The 14,764-nt window shown below is 37.8% G+C and overlaps 1 protein-coding gene across 1 annotated transcript; it reads right to left on the minus strand.

Moving 5' to 3' along the window:
• Nucleotides 1–10,266: 10,266 nt before the first annotated feature.
• LOC103210746 (olfactory receptor 4S2-like) lies at nt 10,267–11,199 on the minus strand. Its single transcript, XM_007956660.2, has one exon. The coding sequence runs from the start codon at nt 11,182–11,184 to the stop codon at nt 10,267–10,269; it is 918 nt and encodes a 305-aa protein (XP_007954851.1). The 5' UTR covers nt 11,185–11,199.
• Between the last annotated feature and the right edge of the window lie 3,565 nt (nt 11,200–14,764).

The following is a 14,764-nucleotide window of genomic DNA, read 5'->3' on the forward strand; positions in this document are numbered from 1 at the left end:
ATCTAGCAATTCTTTTGTAGTGCAATAAACCTTTTTCCTGGGTCACACTTTGTACATTAGAGGATTGCTGAGACTTAAGGGTAGTTTCATGTCTACAAACAAAAATGGGTTGTGGGCTTGATTTCTGGGAATATTCAGCAATATTCTGTAAGGAATCTGCCTCAAGCAGTGACAGATAATGCCCCAGGTGCCACCCCAGGGGTTATGTCAGACAAGGACTCATCAGGCACACCTTGGTTAGTCTCATCTACTAGAGGAATGAGGGCTGGCTCGGCTGGCAAGAAGGGTTCAATGGAATTTAGACATCCAGTATTCCTGGCTTCCTGATTATCTGCTGATACATCCCACACTTAGCTTCAAGATCTCATCTCTTTACAGTCAATGACCTCATTTTAACTTCAGACACAATTTGAGATTTGGAATTCAATAGATGTTGCAATTTAGCCTCTTCTATGATAAGTGTCTGGTTTATCTTTTGGCAATATCAGCTCTCTTACTGCAAGAATAATCCTTTCTTTAAGGGCACAAATGGAAACACTGAGATCTTTTATGCTGCACTTGAGCTGTGGCTTCAAACTGAGTTCATCTTGTTCTTGTACCACTTTCTTGAACAGGACCAACCAACCAGCTTCCTTGCATTTCTCATTTTTACAAAATTGCAGAAAATTATCAAACATGCAATCGCCCAGAGTGTCAAATCTCACCAAGCTTGTCGTATTGATGATGATATTTTTTACATTCATGTTGCTACTTCACGCCATGGCAGCACAAACCTTAAAACAAAGACAGAGGCATCAGTCTATAAAGTAATTATGCCTGAGAACCAACTTAGAACTCATTCTTAACAATTCTGTTTCTCTAGAACCACTCTCAGTACCCAGTCTTAGGCTGGATTCTCTAAAGAATTAAAATAATTGAAGTTGAGAAAGAGAGTGAGAGAGAGAGAGAGGAAGAAGAAGTAGAAGTAGAAGAAGAAGAAGAAGAGGAAGAGGAAAAGGAAGAGCAAAGAAGAAAAGAAAGAGGAAGAGGAAGGAGAAGGAGAAAAAGAGGAAGAAGCAGCAGAAGGAGAAGGAGTAGAAGAGGAAGGAGAAGAAGAAGAAGAAAAGGAAGGAGAAGGAGAAAGAAAGAGGAAGGAGAAGAACAGGAAGAGTAAGGAGAAAAAGAGGAAGAGGAAGGAGAAGGAGAAGAAGAAGGAAGAAGAGAAGAAGGAGAAGGAGGAGAAGAAAGGAGAAGGAGAGAAAGAGAGACAGAGAGAGATTTGTCTCAAGGAAATGGCCATACAATTATACAGGCTGGCAAGTCCCAAGTTCTCAGCAAGCTGTAAGGGCTGATAAGTTTGACAGGTAACAAAGCAGGCTGCTGACGGCAGAGTGTAACAATTCAACATCAGCAGGTAAAATGGAAGGCTGCTGGCTCATAGTCAGTAAAGGCAGCAACCTCAAGATCTACAGGCAATATGAAAGGCCACTGGTTCGAATCCAAAGAGCCAGGGGTTAGATGACAAAGAACCAGATGCAGGATCCAGATGGAGCAAAATACTTAAGAACTATGCCACATTGTCTATTGTTTTGGGAACCTAGATTACCCACTCTGACAGAAAATATACCACACATGGGATGGCTTTAACAAACAAGAGTTTATTCTTTTACAGTTTTGGAGGTTAGAAGTCTGAGTTCCAAGTGCCAGGCTATAGGGTCTGGGTGATGGCCCCTCAACCTTGGGCTTCAGCTCTGTATCTTTCTCCCGTCCCACTGTAGTTGGAGGCTTTCTTCACTTAGGCAGCTGCTGAGGCTGACAAATTCAAGGTTGACAAGTAAAAATGCACAGTCCCAATATTACCAAACCACATGGCAGGCCATTGATTCAAGTCCATTAAAAGTTCCCAGATCATAGACCATGGTAGGCTGCTGAATGAAGACTCAGTTACATGCAGGATCCAAGAATACCAAGAAACTGTAGACCATTCCCAAAACTTCTCCTCATATATGGGAAGCAGACCACATCCCTAAAACAGCTACTCACCTGCTCACTGCAGACTCCACAATGGAGTTGACTGCCAGTCTCATCATGGGGAATAACTACCACCAACTGTCAAGCCAGTCAAAATCAGGGACAGCCAAGTTGACATATAACCTTAACTACCCCATCCATATATATTGGAAGTAGGCTACAACCCTGAGAAAATTCCCTTTCAATTCATTGGCTGCTCATAGTAGATGTCATTATGGAGGTAATTACATTATATCAACTCTCATCATGGAGATGACTAAATCACAATGAACAATCCACTGAGAATCATGCCCTAGTCAATTTAACAAACAACTTTAACCATCATATATCAATTCCAATGTTTTTTCTCTTTATACTTAGTATCTACCTAACATGAGTTTTTCCATCCATCTCCTTGTGAGACAACACAAACATTCACAGGTTAAACTAAATGGTGAACATGCTGGTATCCATTGCCTTAGATTACAGTTTCTTCCTTTGCAAAACATATTTGGTTGCTCTTCTATGGACTTGACAAGAATCACAAGTCTCCAATATGGTATATTGTTTACAGGAACATGATTTCTTTTGCTATTGGCATAGATAATTAGATCCAGTATCCTCATTTTCAGTTGAAGAAAGAGTCTCAAAGAGATTGAATTTTCCATCATTATCCACACAAAATTTCACAAGGTATCCCATATTGGATGATGGTGCTTTTGATCTTTAATTAAGGGTATATTTCATACACTTCATATAAGTATCTCATTGGTACCATTAAAAGTAAACAGACAAGCTGAAAAGCAAACAGTGCTTCACTGAAATGAAAAATGATTATTTCATCATATTACCTCTCTCTTCCCATACACACTTCATGGGACTGCGTGCGCTATTGTAAATATGTGTCTAAATAAGCAGCCCATATCTAATGTCATTAGTTTCTTCAGCATGTCAACAGGAAAAAAAAATCTTAATTATTTCTACTAAGTTAATTAATACTAACTTCTAAATTATATCTATAAGATAATCAGGAAGAAGGTGAAGCATTTGCAAAATAATATTCTGTGCTTCTGTACTGAGATAGCCAAAAATTCTGCCTATAGTTCCCTGTTTCTAAGTCCTGACCTTAACAAAACATGCAAATGTAAAGAGAGTTAGTTATAATAAATAACATAACTGAAATAATTAACAATTAATTCAGGTTATTCTCTGCTAGAAATACACTTTTTTTTCTCCTAGCTCTTTTTAATTTCAAGGATAAATACTTTCACTTCATGTGTGGAATGTTAATGGGATATGAGACTTCCCAGAAAAATAGTATGTAACATGGAAAAGTGGATGAACTTGTTTAAATTTTTTATAAGTAGTTAGAGAAAGAAAAACTTCAATTCTTTTACAGAGATGGAAAAGAGTTGGAAATCCATTTTGTTTGTGACTATTGGAGCATAGCTGTTAGGAGCGCGGAATCTGGCGTCAGAAATAGGTTCATATTTTATGTCTGCTACTTAGTAAATTTCTGAAGACTAAGGTTTGCCTGGGAGCTCTGGTGGCATAGTGCCTAAGACACTTGACTGCTAACCAGAAGGCTGGCCGTTCAAATCCACCAGCCACTCCTCAACGGCACATAACAGCAACAACAACAAGGTTTGCCTGACCCAAACCATGGTATCTTCAATTGCCTCATATGCATGTGAAAGCTAGACAATGAATAAGGAAGACTTAAGAAGAGTTGATACCTCTGAATTTCAGTGTTGGTAAGGAATACCAAAAATACCATGGACTACCAGAAGAATGCATAAATCAGTCCTGGAGGAAGTGCAGCCCGAATGCTCCTTGGAAGTAAGAATGGACAGAATGTATCTCACCTCTTTGGTCATGTTGTCAGAAGGGACCATTGCCTGGAGAAGGAGATCATGCTTGGTGGGGGTCAATGAAAAAGGAAAAGACCCTCAGCAAGATGGATTGAGACAGTGGCTGCAACCGTGGGTTCCAGTGTAGCAAGGATTGTGCGATGGTGCACGACCGGGCAGCGTTTCATTCTGTTGGACACAGACAGGGTTCCTGCAGCCGGAGTCACTTCAATGGCATGTAACAACAACAAGCATTTAACATATTAATGATCTGGTTTATTTATTGAACTCTCGCATGTCTCCTATTCCTTTACTTGTAAAATGAGTATAGAAATTGTACTTAGAACTGATTGCTATGAGTCGGAACTCGACTCATAGCAATTCTTCCTTGGGTTTCCAAGGCGGTATCACTACAGAAGTTGTATGGGGAATAAATGCATGGCAAATATCTATAAAAGTTTCAGGCACATAATATGCTCTCAGGATACCATAATTACATGATACCATGATAATGAGGCCCTTAATCTAAAAACAGGGGCTTTGGTGGGGCCGTGGTTCTACCACTGGACTGCTAAATGCAAGGTCAGCAGTTTTAACACAGCAGCCACTCTGCAGGAGAAAGATGGGGCAGTGCTTTGGTGAAAATTCACAATCTTGGAAACCCTACAGACCAGTTCTCCTCTGTCCTGAGAGGATCACATCGAGTCAGAATCAACACTGTGGCAGCGGGAATCTAAAAGCAGTTTTAGACAATAAGCTTGTAAAAATGGTGTTAAAATTAAATCTGTTAACCACTAGAACCTATATTTACCTGCATTTTTCAAATTCTCCAAAACTGAAAATATGTATTATATTCTGTACTATTTTAGATAAATTCCATTTCTCTTGTGTACTCTGGACTCACCATAACACCATGGAAAATCAGAACCACATCACTGAATTTTTCTTCTTGTGATTGTAGGGAAATAAGTACATAGAGCTATCTTTCCTCACCTTTTCCTTTTCGGCTACTTGGCAGTCTCAAGGCACAAGTTCATCATCTTACGGACAATCACGTGCAGCCATCTAATTGAACGAGCAATTCAGGGATAAAAACCAAAACCAAAACCAAAAACAGAAAAACAATCTCACTGCCCTCGAGTAGTATCTGATTCACAGCAACCCGTCCTTGGGTTTCCAAGGTGGTATCTCTATGGAAATAGATTGCCCAACCTTCCTTCCGGGGAGTGCCTGGTGGGTTTGAACTGCCAGCCTTCTGGTTAGCAGTCAAATGCCTTAGGCACTACACCACCAGAACTCCCTAATTCAGCGATAGTGGTAGTTTTATTTTTGTAATTGTTGTTCTTCTAGTGGTTTCTTACATATTTATGTTGGGCAATCTTAAGACTCACTTGTCCACAAGGCCTCATACAAATCTCTTGATCTGTAGCTCTCATATATTAGTTGTACTTTCGTTCTACCTGCTGAAAATGAGGACAAGGATAAGGAAATCTGTGTTTTACACTGTAATTTTCCCCATGCTGAATCCTTTCACTTATACCCTGAGCTCTGGTAGCACAGCGCCTAAGGCTCTTGACTGCTAACCAGAAGGCTGGCGGTTCAAACCCACCAGCCACTCCTTGGAAGGCAGGTTGGGCAATCTACTTCTGTAGTGATACTCCCTCGGAAACCCAAGGAAGGGTCTCTATGAGCTGGGTCCGACTCGACGGCACATAACAACAGCAACATACCCTGAGAAATACGGAGATGAAAATTGTCATGTAGAATGTATGGTCTCAAATGGCACATTGAGAAATTAAGTAAATGAAGTGATACTCACTATGTACTTGGATTTTTTTAAAACAAAAGAAGGTAGTATGTATGTGTTTGTGTGTGTGTGTGTGTGTGATGATTATTTTACTGGAAGACTTGAAGAGGGATTAGGGAAAAGGTCAATCCCATTAGGGAATGCCATGCAACAAACTCATTAAGCCTTTTATTGTCATTAAATTGTTTCGAGGAAGATACAAAATTTAATAGAAAATATGACACAATTATATAATAAACTAACATAAAAAATCTTTGTAACCAAGGTGAATTCTTTGCTCATCTTTCTTTCTAGCTTTCATTTTCCATTCTGTAGCACCATGCCTCATGTACAAACCTATCTGTTAAATAAATGTATAAAGAACTCAATCAGTTGTTTTTGCTTTTAGTGGAAGTATTTAGGTAATTAATGTGTAATTGCATTCTGTTGAATATAGGGTTGCTATGAGTCAGAGCTGACTCCAAGGCACCTAACAACAGCAATGACAAATGTGTAATTTCACAGTTTCTGCCCATTAATATGATTTTTTTTAAATTGAAAAGTACATTTTTTACTAAATTTTATTAAAAGAATATCTTACCATAGCTTTTGAACACTCATATATATATAAGCATATTATTCAACTACCAGCATTATCAGTAATCACAAGTCAGGAAAAAGCTTAGAAGTCTTGGATGAGGGCAAAAGGACAGAAGGTCATATTAGATTGTATGGGATACAGTTCTATACGACTTATAATCTCAGGCACAGCCTTCCTACCTTTTACCTATTTCTTCAATTCTGCATCTCTGTCTAGGCATCCATTGAAAGCAACTGATTCTGAGACTTCTAGGTTATTCAACCACTACTTGTCTGTCAGTTTGTCAGACTGTATGTCTATGTACAGAATCCTAATGAACACAATGAAGTGTGGAAATTCTCCACATTTAATTATCCACAATTAACCACTTCAGTAACCACAATTAATGTGGAAAGTATCAAAAATATAATTAATATCACACAAAAATAAAATTTTCTTGAAAATAATTCAAAAAGGTTTGCACCAGTATATTGACATGCAGCTGCCAGAAACTGAAGCTGGATTCAGAAGAGGACATAGAATGAGGGATATTATTGCTGACGTCAGGTGGATCTTGGCTGAAACTAAAGAATACCAGAAAGATGTTTATCTGAGTTTTACTGACAATGCAGAGGCATTCAACTGTGTGGATTCAGTGTTGTGAAGAATAGGAATTCCAGAACACTTAATTGTGGTCATGGGGAACCTGTGCATAGATAGACCAGGAGACTGTTGTTTGAACAGAAAACAGGGGATAATGCATGACTTAAAATCAAGAAGGGTGTGCATTACAGTTGTGTCCTTTCACCATATTATTCAATCTGTGTGCAGAACAAATAATTCAATAAGCTAGTATATGAAGAGGAACATGGCATAAGGATTGGAGGAAGACTCATTAACAACTTGTGATATGCATATTATACAAACTTGCTTGCTAAAAGGGAAGAGGACTTGAGGCACTCACTGATGAAGATCAAAGACTACAGTCTTCAAAATGGCTTACACCTCAACATAAAATGAAAATGTTCACAACCAGACCAGTAAGCAGCATCACAATAAATGGGGAAAGATTGATGATGTCAGGGGTTTCATTTTATTGGATTCACAATCAAATCCCATGAAAGCAGTAGTCAAGAATAAGAAATCATATTGTGCTGGGCAAATCTGCTGCAAAAGAATCTCTTTAAAGTTTTAAAGAGCAAAGATATCACTTTGAAGAATAAGTTTGGTCTAACCCAAGCCATGGTATTTTCAATCTCCTCATATGTATGTGAAAGATGGACCATGAATGGTGAAAACCAAAGAAGAGTTGATGTCTTTCAATTTGTAGCATTCACAAAGAATACTGAAAATACCATGGACTGCAGGAAAAACAGACAAATCTGTCTTGGAGTAAGTGAAGCCAAAACACTCCTTAGAAGCAAGAATGTCCAGGTTTTGTCTCACCTACTTTGGTTATGTTTTCAGAAGGGACCATTCCCTGGAGAAGGATATCATGCCAGTAAAATCAAGGGTCAGTGCAAAAGGGGAAGACCCACCCCCCAATGATATGGATTGACACAATGGCTGCAACAGTGGGTTCAAGCATAAAAAGGAATTTGAGGTTGTACAAAGGGTCACCATGAGTAGGAACCAACTCAATGACACCTAACAACAACAAGTTATCATAATTTGGCCCCCTGTTACATCTATTATATACATGGACATTTTTATGGCCCATACAAATATGTATGTAGAAATATTCTCTGCAAAATCTATATACAGTTACTGGTATATTCCAATTTACTTTCCCATACCTGATCATCTTGCCTGTCTACCTATTAAGGTACCTATAGATTCATGGTTGTTATTACAGATAGTGCAGTATCATGTACGTAATAGTATTTACCTTTGTTGTCTATACCTCATGTGCACCTGTCCGTGTCTTCCTTTTCATTAGTAATATTGTGTTGGTCACCTGCTGTTGGTATATTGCCATTCTTTTACCCAAATCAATACGTGTATCTTACCTAGCTAGCAATTTCCCCTCTCCTTCCCTTTCATCTCTGGTAGCCAACAAACGCTGTTTCCTTCTGTGTGTAAACCATTCCATGACTTCGTATAATAGTGGACTCAAGTAATGTTTCTCTCTGTAACTGACATATTTCACTCAGCATAATATCCTCCAAGTTCATCTATGTTATGAGGTTTTTCAGAAATTCTTCAATATTGTATAGTATTCCATTATGTGTATACACCATAGTTTGCTCATCCATTTAAATGTTGATGGGCACTTAAATTGTATCCATTTCTTCATCACATGCAGGGAGTGATGAATGTTGGTATGCATATATCTACTCATGTCACAGCTCTCACTTCTTTAGGATACATACTTAGTAGTGGGATTGCTGAAATCAACTGGCATTTCCAACTTCTCAAGGAAGCACCATACCATTTTCCTAGTGGCTGTACCAGTTTCAAAGTCCCACTAGCAGCATATGAGAGTTCCATTCTCTCCAAACCCTCACCAGTGTTTGCTGTTTTCTCTCTGGTTGAACTTTGTTATTATTGCCAGGGGGATATGAATCCATGTTTTAAAATAAGACATACATTTGCACAAATTAGCTACAGGATGAAGGAAGATTCAGCAACACTTTTTCATTCCAAACTTCCAGATGGACCCTGATTAAAAATATCAGGGTGCTTAAGATCCCAAGAGGAGGAAACATGATAAATTATATTGAAAAGGAAACAAGACAACAGAAGAACAAGTCAGGGTCTGATTTTGATGTTGTTTTGGTTTTGGTGTTTACAATTCAGGAAGGTGTAAGTGACAGAGATGTCTAGAAATGTCCACTTGTGTGGACAAGTGTCTAAATATTTTTAGAACCTTGTTGTTGATGCGTAAGTAGGGCTCATTCTCCGCCAATGGATTAAATTTGTTTATTATGACATATAGCCTATTTAGTTTCTCCCAAAGAGAGAGATTTTCACCTATTTATCACAAGTGTCTTGTTTTCATTGTGTTTCTTCACCTTGTTCTGTTAGTTTTTGCATGTGAACAGAGATTGTGGCTATAGATTCCAGATATAGATTATATTCAGTTAACAACAGCATAATCATAGACTAATATAAATAAAGGAGCTCTGGTAGCATAGTGCCTAAAGCACTTGACTGCTAACCAGAAGGCTGGCAGTTCAAACCCACTAGTCACTCCTGAGAAGGAAGGTTGGGCAATCTACTTCCATAGTGATACTGCCTCAGAAACCGACAGAGGGGTCACTATGAGTCAGGTCTGACTCAACAGCACATAACAAGAAGAACAACAATATAAATAAAAAATAGTCAACTTGTCCAATATCTTTATCGTTTGGGCAAAGGAAATAAGTCCTATAGAAAAGAAACTTTGTTTTTTCTTTTTCTTTTTTTCCTCCAGGACTGAAGAATGAGAACATGAATTTTGTCATTTTAGCTTCTGTTTTAACTTTTTTTTCCTTTAATTCTACACACCTTTCCCCTGTCATTTCATACTTCCTAGGTGTAGTTTTCATAAAAATCTGTGTTTGGGAGGACTTATATCATTACACTTATCATTGCATCCTTTTTACTATTCATGTACAATTAATTACATTAAAAAAAAAAAAAACACTGCCATCGAGTTGATTCTGACTCATAGCAACCCCTATTTGGTTTCCAAGGTGATAAATCTTTATGGAGGACTTTATGTTCAGTCTTGCTTCTGTGGAGTGGCTGGTGGGTTTGAACCACCAACCTTCTGATTAGCAGTCAGATGCCTTAGGCACTGTGCTAACAGAGCTCCTTATTTATTTACATACACCATATGATAGAGTGCTTAATATGTACCAATCACAGTTCTAAATTATAAATATACTTTCACTTTTCCAAGAAAATAGTCAAGAGTGGAAAGGAAAAAAAACACCATGTGTTTCTTGCAACTACGCAGCAAGGTCCTTATTACTATCTTACTATCTTCATTGTACAGATGCCTTAAAAAAAGACAGAAATAATTAAAATGCTCCAGCTAAAAATATCATTACTTTAAATTAATTGTCATCAGCCTCTCAAAAAACCTTCCTATGCCCCAGTTTCTTCATTGCTTTCTTTACTTCTGCGTTTCTCAGTGTATAAATCAGGGGATTCAACATGGGAGTGATAATAGTGTAAAATACAGCCACCATTTTATCCGCAGCAAAGGTAACATCAGGGCGCATGTACATGAAAGTACAGGGACCAAAAAACATGATGACCACAGCAATGTGGGAGCCACAAGTGGAGAGAGCCTTGCGTCTGCCTTCTGCTGACTGCTTTCTCAAGGATATCAGAATAAAAGTATAAGAGATTAACAAGATTACAAAGGCCCCAAGAGCGATGGTCCCACTGTTGGCTGTCTCAACAACACCAACAACATACGTGTCTGTGCAGGCCAGTTTCAGCACAGGGTGGACATCACAAAAGTAGTGATCAATCACATTGGGTCCACAAAAGGGGAGCTGGACCACCAAAGCCATCTGGATAACAGAGTGTAAAAACCCACCTACCCAGGCGCCCAGCATTATTTTATTGCATCTATTCTGGTCCATGATGATCATATAGTGTAATGGTTTACAGATGGCCACATACCGATCATAGGCCATTATAATAAGGATGAAGACCTCAGTGGGACCAAAGAAATGTACCCCAAAGAGTTGCAACATGCACCCTGCATAAGAGATAGTTTTATGCTTAGCTAATAGGTCAACAATCATCTTGGGAGCTATAACTGAGGAGTAACATATGTCCACAGAAGACAAATAGTTCAGAAAGAAATACATAGGATATTTGAGAAGATTCCCCATGCGCACCGTGAGAATGATGAGAAGGTTTCCCAGAAGAATAGCCAAGTAGAAGAGAGAAAAAAACACAAAACAAACTTCTTCCACCTTTGGGTTCTGAGAAAGGCCCCTTAAAATGAACACAGTTACATTGTTTACTTTTTCCATGGAATTACTCCAGGTGGCCAAGTTCCTGAGACTATTAAATTGTCTGAAAAAAAAAAAAAATAAATAAAAGTACCAATAGCATTATTTCTGTTGTTGAAATAAATAGATCATCACAGAAGTCAATTATAGAAAGTAGATAGTTACTGTTGCATGGCATGTATAGTCAGAGAAATTGAAAAGTATACATTCTGTCCATCATCCTTCATACAATGGTCCATTTATTACTTCACATGAGGATACTAAATCCAGAGGTATTGAGCTAAACTTCTAAATTACTCATCACACCAAGAGTTCCATTTGAATAAAGGATTTTTTATGGTGCTTCCATTTCCCTTTCTGTTTTTTTTTTTAAGATTTTTTAGTTTGCTTTTACACATTTGCTTAGTTCTAATTTTGTATGAGTACTAAGCCTAATTTTGAAACAACTTCTGTGTTTGTGGTGCAAAGAGGTAACACTTTCAATGCTAAACAAAAGGTTACAAAAGTTTGCAGATTCATGTCCACTCTAGGAGCAAGTTCAAGAAAGGTGTACCAATCTACTTTCAAAAGTTCAGCTACTAAAACTCCTTAAAGAAAATATTTGCCTTAAGCATAACATTATTTTAATAAGTATGTGATCAAATTGACGACAACAACTCAAAAGGTTAGACAGAAAGCTTAGGGACCAGTGAGTTTATGTTAATGGGGGAGGAACAACTCGGGAAAGGAAGGTGAGACTAGATGTACAACTCGAAAAATACAATCAGTGTCACTGAATTGTACATACAGAAAGTGTTGGATTAATGTATGTTTTGCTGTGTATATTCCTAACAACAATGACAAAATAAATAAAATAAAAACAAAACAATACCAAAAAGTCCTATGAAGCACAATCATACTCTGATTCACATACAACAAAAATGCAACACAAGGGCATCCTACCTTGTGCTTCCTACTAAAAACCAAACTCATTGCAGTTGATTCTGACTCATAGAGACAGACCCCTTGTTGGGTTTTCAAGGCAGTATCACTATGGAAGTAGATCGTCCAGTCTTGCTTCCAAGGAGGGACTGGTGGGTTTCAACCACCAGCCTGCTGGTTAGCCGTCAAATGCCTTAGGCATTCAGTATAATTTGGAATCAACACTATGGTCACTGGTTGATCTGTGTTTAGGGACATAGTAACATTTGTATGTCTGGAGAAGGTTTTGTTTGACATATTGATGAAGATCTAAGCCTATACTTTCTCTTGTGATTATGGGCATGCCTGTATATTTTATTCACTCATAAGCTAAAGTAGTAGAGCCTAAGTGACTTCAGGGTGTTCTCCTATTTACGGAAGTTGGATCCTCACGCGCATGTGTTTATGCATACTTACTTATGTGAAGGTTTTTGCAGTCTGGATGTGGTGTGGTGTGGTGTGGTATAGTAGAGGAGCCAAATTATAACACCCTGAGCCTTACATAATGGTCCTGTTTTGCTGCTGATTTTCTTAGGCTCCAATCAAAACCAAACTCACTGCCATCAAGTCCTTTCCAACTCACAGCAACCCCATTGGGTTTCTGAGAGTGTAAATCTTTACAAAAATAGATCACCCTCCTTCCACAGAGCAGCTGGTAGGTTTTAACTGCTGATCTTCTGGTGAGCAGTCAAGTGCCTTATCCACTATGTCACCAGAGCTCCAGGGTCTAGTAAGTCAATTTTCTACTCATATAGATCTGATTCGCTGAGTGGTTTGAAACCAAATGGTTCTGTAATCTTGAGTAAATCATTTAACACTTGGGGCTTCTGTTTCTTTATTTGTAAAATGAAAAAGTCCCAATTTCACTATCATACCTATCTTTCTAAGAGCTATTTCTACCATGAACTGAAATCATTTTGTTAGCTTAGAATAGCCACATAACACCCTAGTAAAGAGGCAGAGATAAGAGAAGACAAAGAAATACAATAAATCTATGAGAAACAAAGCAAGACTGATTTGATTTGAAAGGAGGTGAAGACTCAGAAAATTTATTTCTTTTGCTTTAGTATTTCAATCATTTGTCCTTTGACCACAAGAAGTGGCATTGTGGTGTGGGAGAAGAACCTTGCCCTTCAATGCATTCTTGCATTACATCTTGCCCTTTAATTTATTCTCCTTCATGAATTCCTCTAACCCTTCAAATTTCATCATTGCTTATATTAGTTCTCCCAGTATGGCTGAATCATGAGCAGTATTATCATTCAACTGAATAATTAAGTATTAGTGGAAGAAGTTATCATTGAAGGATAATTCAAATAGATACAAGAAGAAGATGATATTGAATATGAATGATGAACCTTCAGTGGCAAAATTTCAGGCTCTTTAGAGGTCACCAGAGAGTTAGGATGGGAGGGAATTTGTGAGACAGTTTTGAATAAAGGATTTTTTATGGTGCTTCCATAATTCAAGCCATGGATGCCAATGGTTCTTCTAACTGCAGGTTAGGATAGATTTATACAATACCTTAGATTGTCATTAGGAACTTCATCTACCTGTGTAAGGCCACATCTCCTCAAGATCCCTGGTTAGTGCCTACAGCTCTTACTACCCTGTGCTCTCAGCTCTTCCTTTGTGAAAACATGTAAGGCATGTCCACTTTCAGAAACAATGGGGCTTTGTCTTAATGCGTAGAAATTAAAGTTGTTGAAGTAGTCATTACAGCTGTGCCTCCACTTATGCAAAATACAAAATAATGGCAATCACCATCATCATCATACTATCATTCAGGTTCGGAGCTTGAGCAACTCAACCTGCTTTTGCATGTTGGCTCCCTTTTGGTTTTTCCTTCTGATTAAAAAATAGTAACAATGGATATTCTCCCTGAGGGATACTGATTTAAAGGAGCTTAGATCATAGCAGTTTTCAATAACTGTGAATTATGTTACTTATATCTTATACAGCAAAAATTATGTACTTAGCTTAGACATGAATTATGCAGTCATTGGCCATTATACACAGTCCTAGTGGAGTCCTGCTTTTTCGTTGGATCAATATCCATCTCAAATCATTCCTACCTCCCCTTTCTGTGTATTTCAACCACAATAATTCCTCACTTCCTCTTGAAACAATAAAGCTTTTGATTTGCTATTTCTCATTTCATATTCATGCTACTTTAACTTACAGTCATGAATAGATACACTTTATTATCTTATAGTCATCCTCTTAATAATTTCTTTCCCCCTTAACTTCTGATACAGTGACTTGTAAGTACATAAAGTATGCTTAAAATAGAGAAATTTAACTGAATTGTCCTTTTTTCACAAATTTTCTATATAGATAAATTTGTCTAAAAAAAAAAAAACAAAAAAAAAAACCTCTCACCAGTATTTTCCAAGGCCTTGTGTTTTGCTTTATTTTTCCTTCTCTTCTTGAGCTAATTTTAGTACAGCTGACCAAAATAAAGAAGGCTGCCTTAGGAAATGTCTTATGAATATTTAGTGCTAGATAGTCTGTGAATCCAGAAACTACACCACTGGTAAAACTCAGTCTTCATTGCTCCTGGTTCTCTCACTCAAATCTGCCATTTCGCAGGATCTTTTGTAAGATATATATATATATATATATATATATATTTTTTTTT

Source organism: Orycteropus afer, unplaced genomic scaffold, assembly GCF_000298275.1.
Source record: "Orycteropus afer afer isolate SDZICR_OR568_19922 unplaced genomic scaffold, OryAfe1.0 scaffold00650, whole genome shotgun sequence".
Lineage (NCBI taxonomy): Eukaryota > Metazoa > Chordata > Mammalia > Tubulidentata > Orycteropodidae > Orycteropus > Orycteropus afer.

Excerpts from the sequence above, each read along its gene's own strand:
- LOC103210746 (XM_007956660.2), bottom strand. The coding sequence starts at position 11,184 with ATGGAAAAAGTAAACAATGTAACTGTGTTCATTTTAAGGGGCCTTTCT.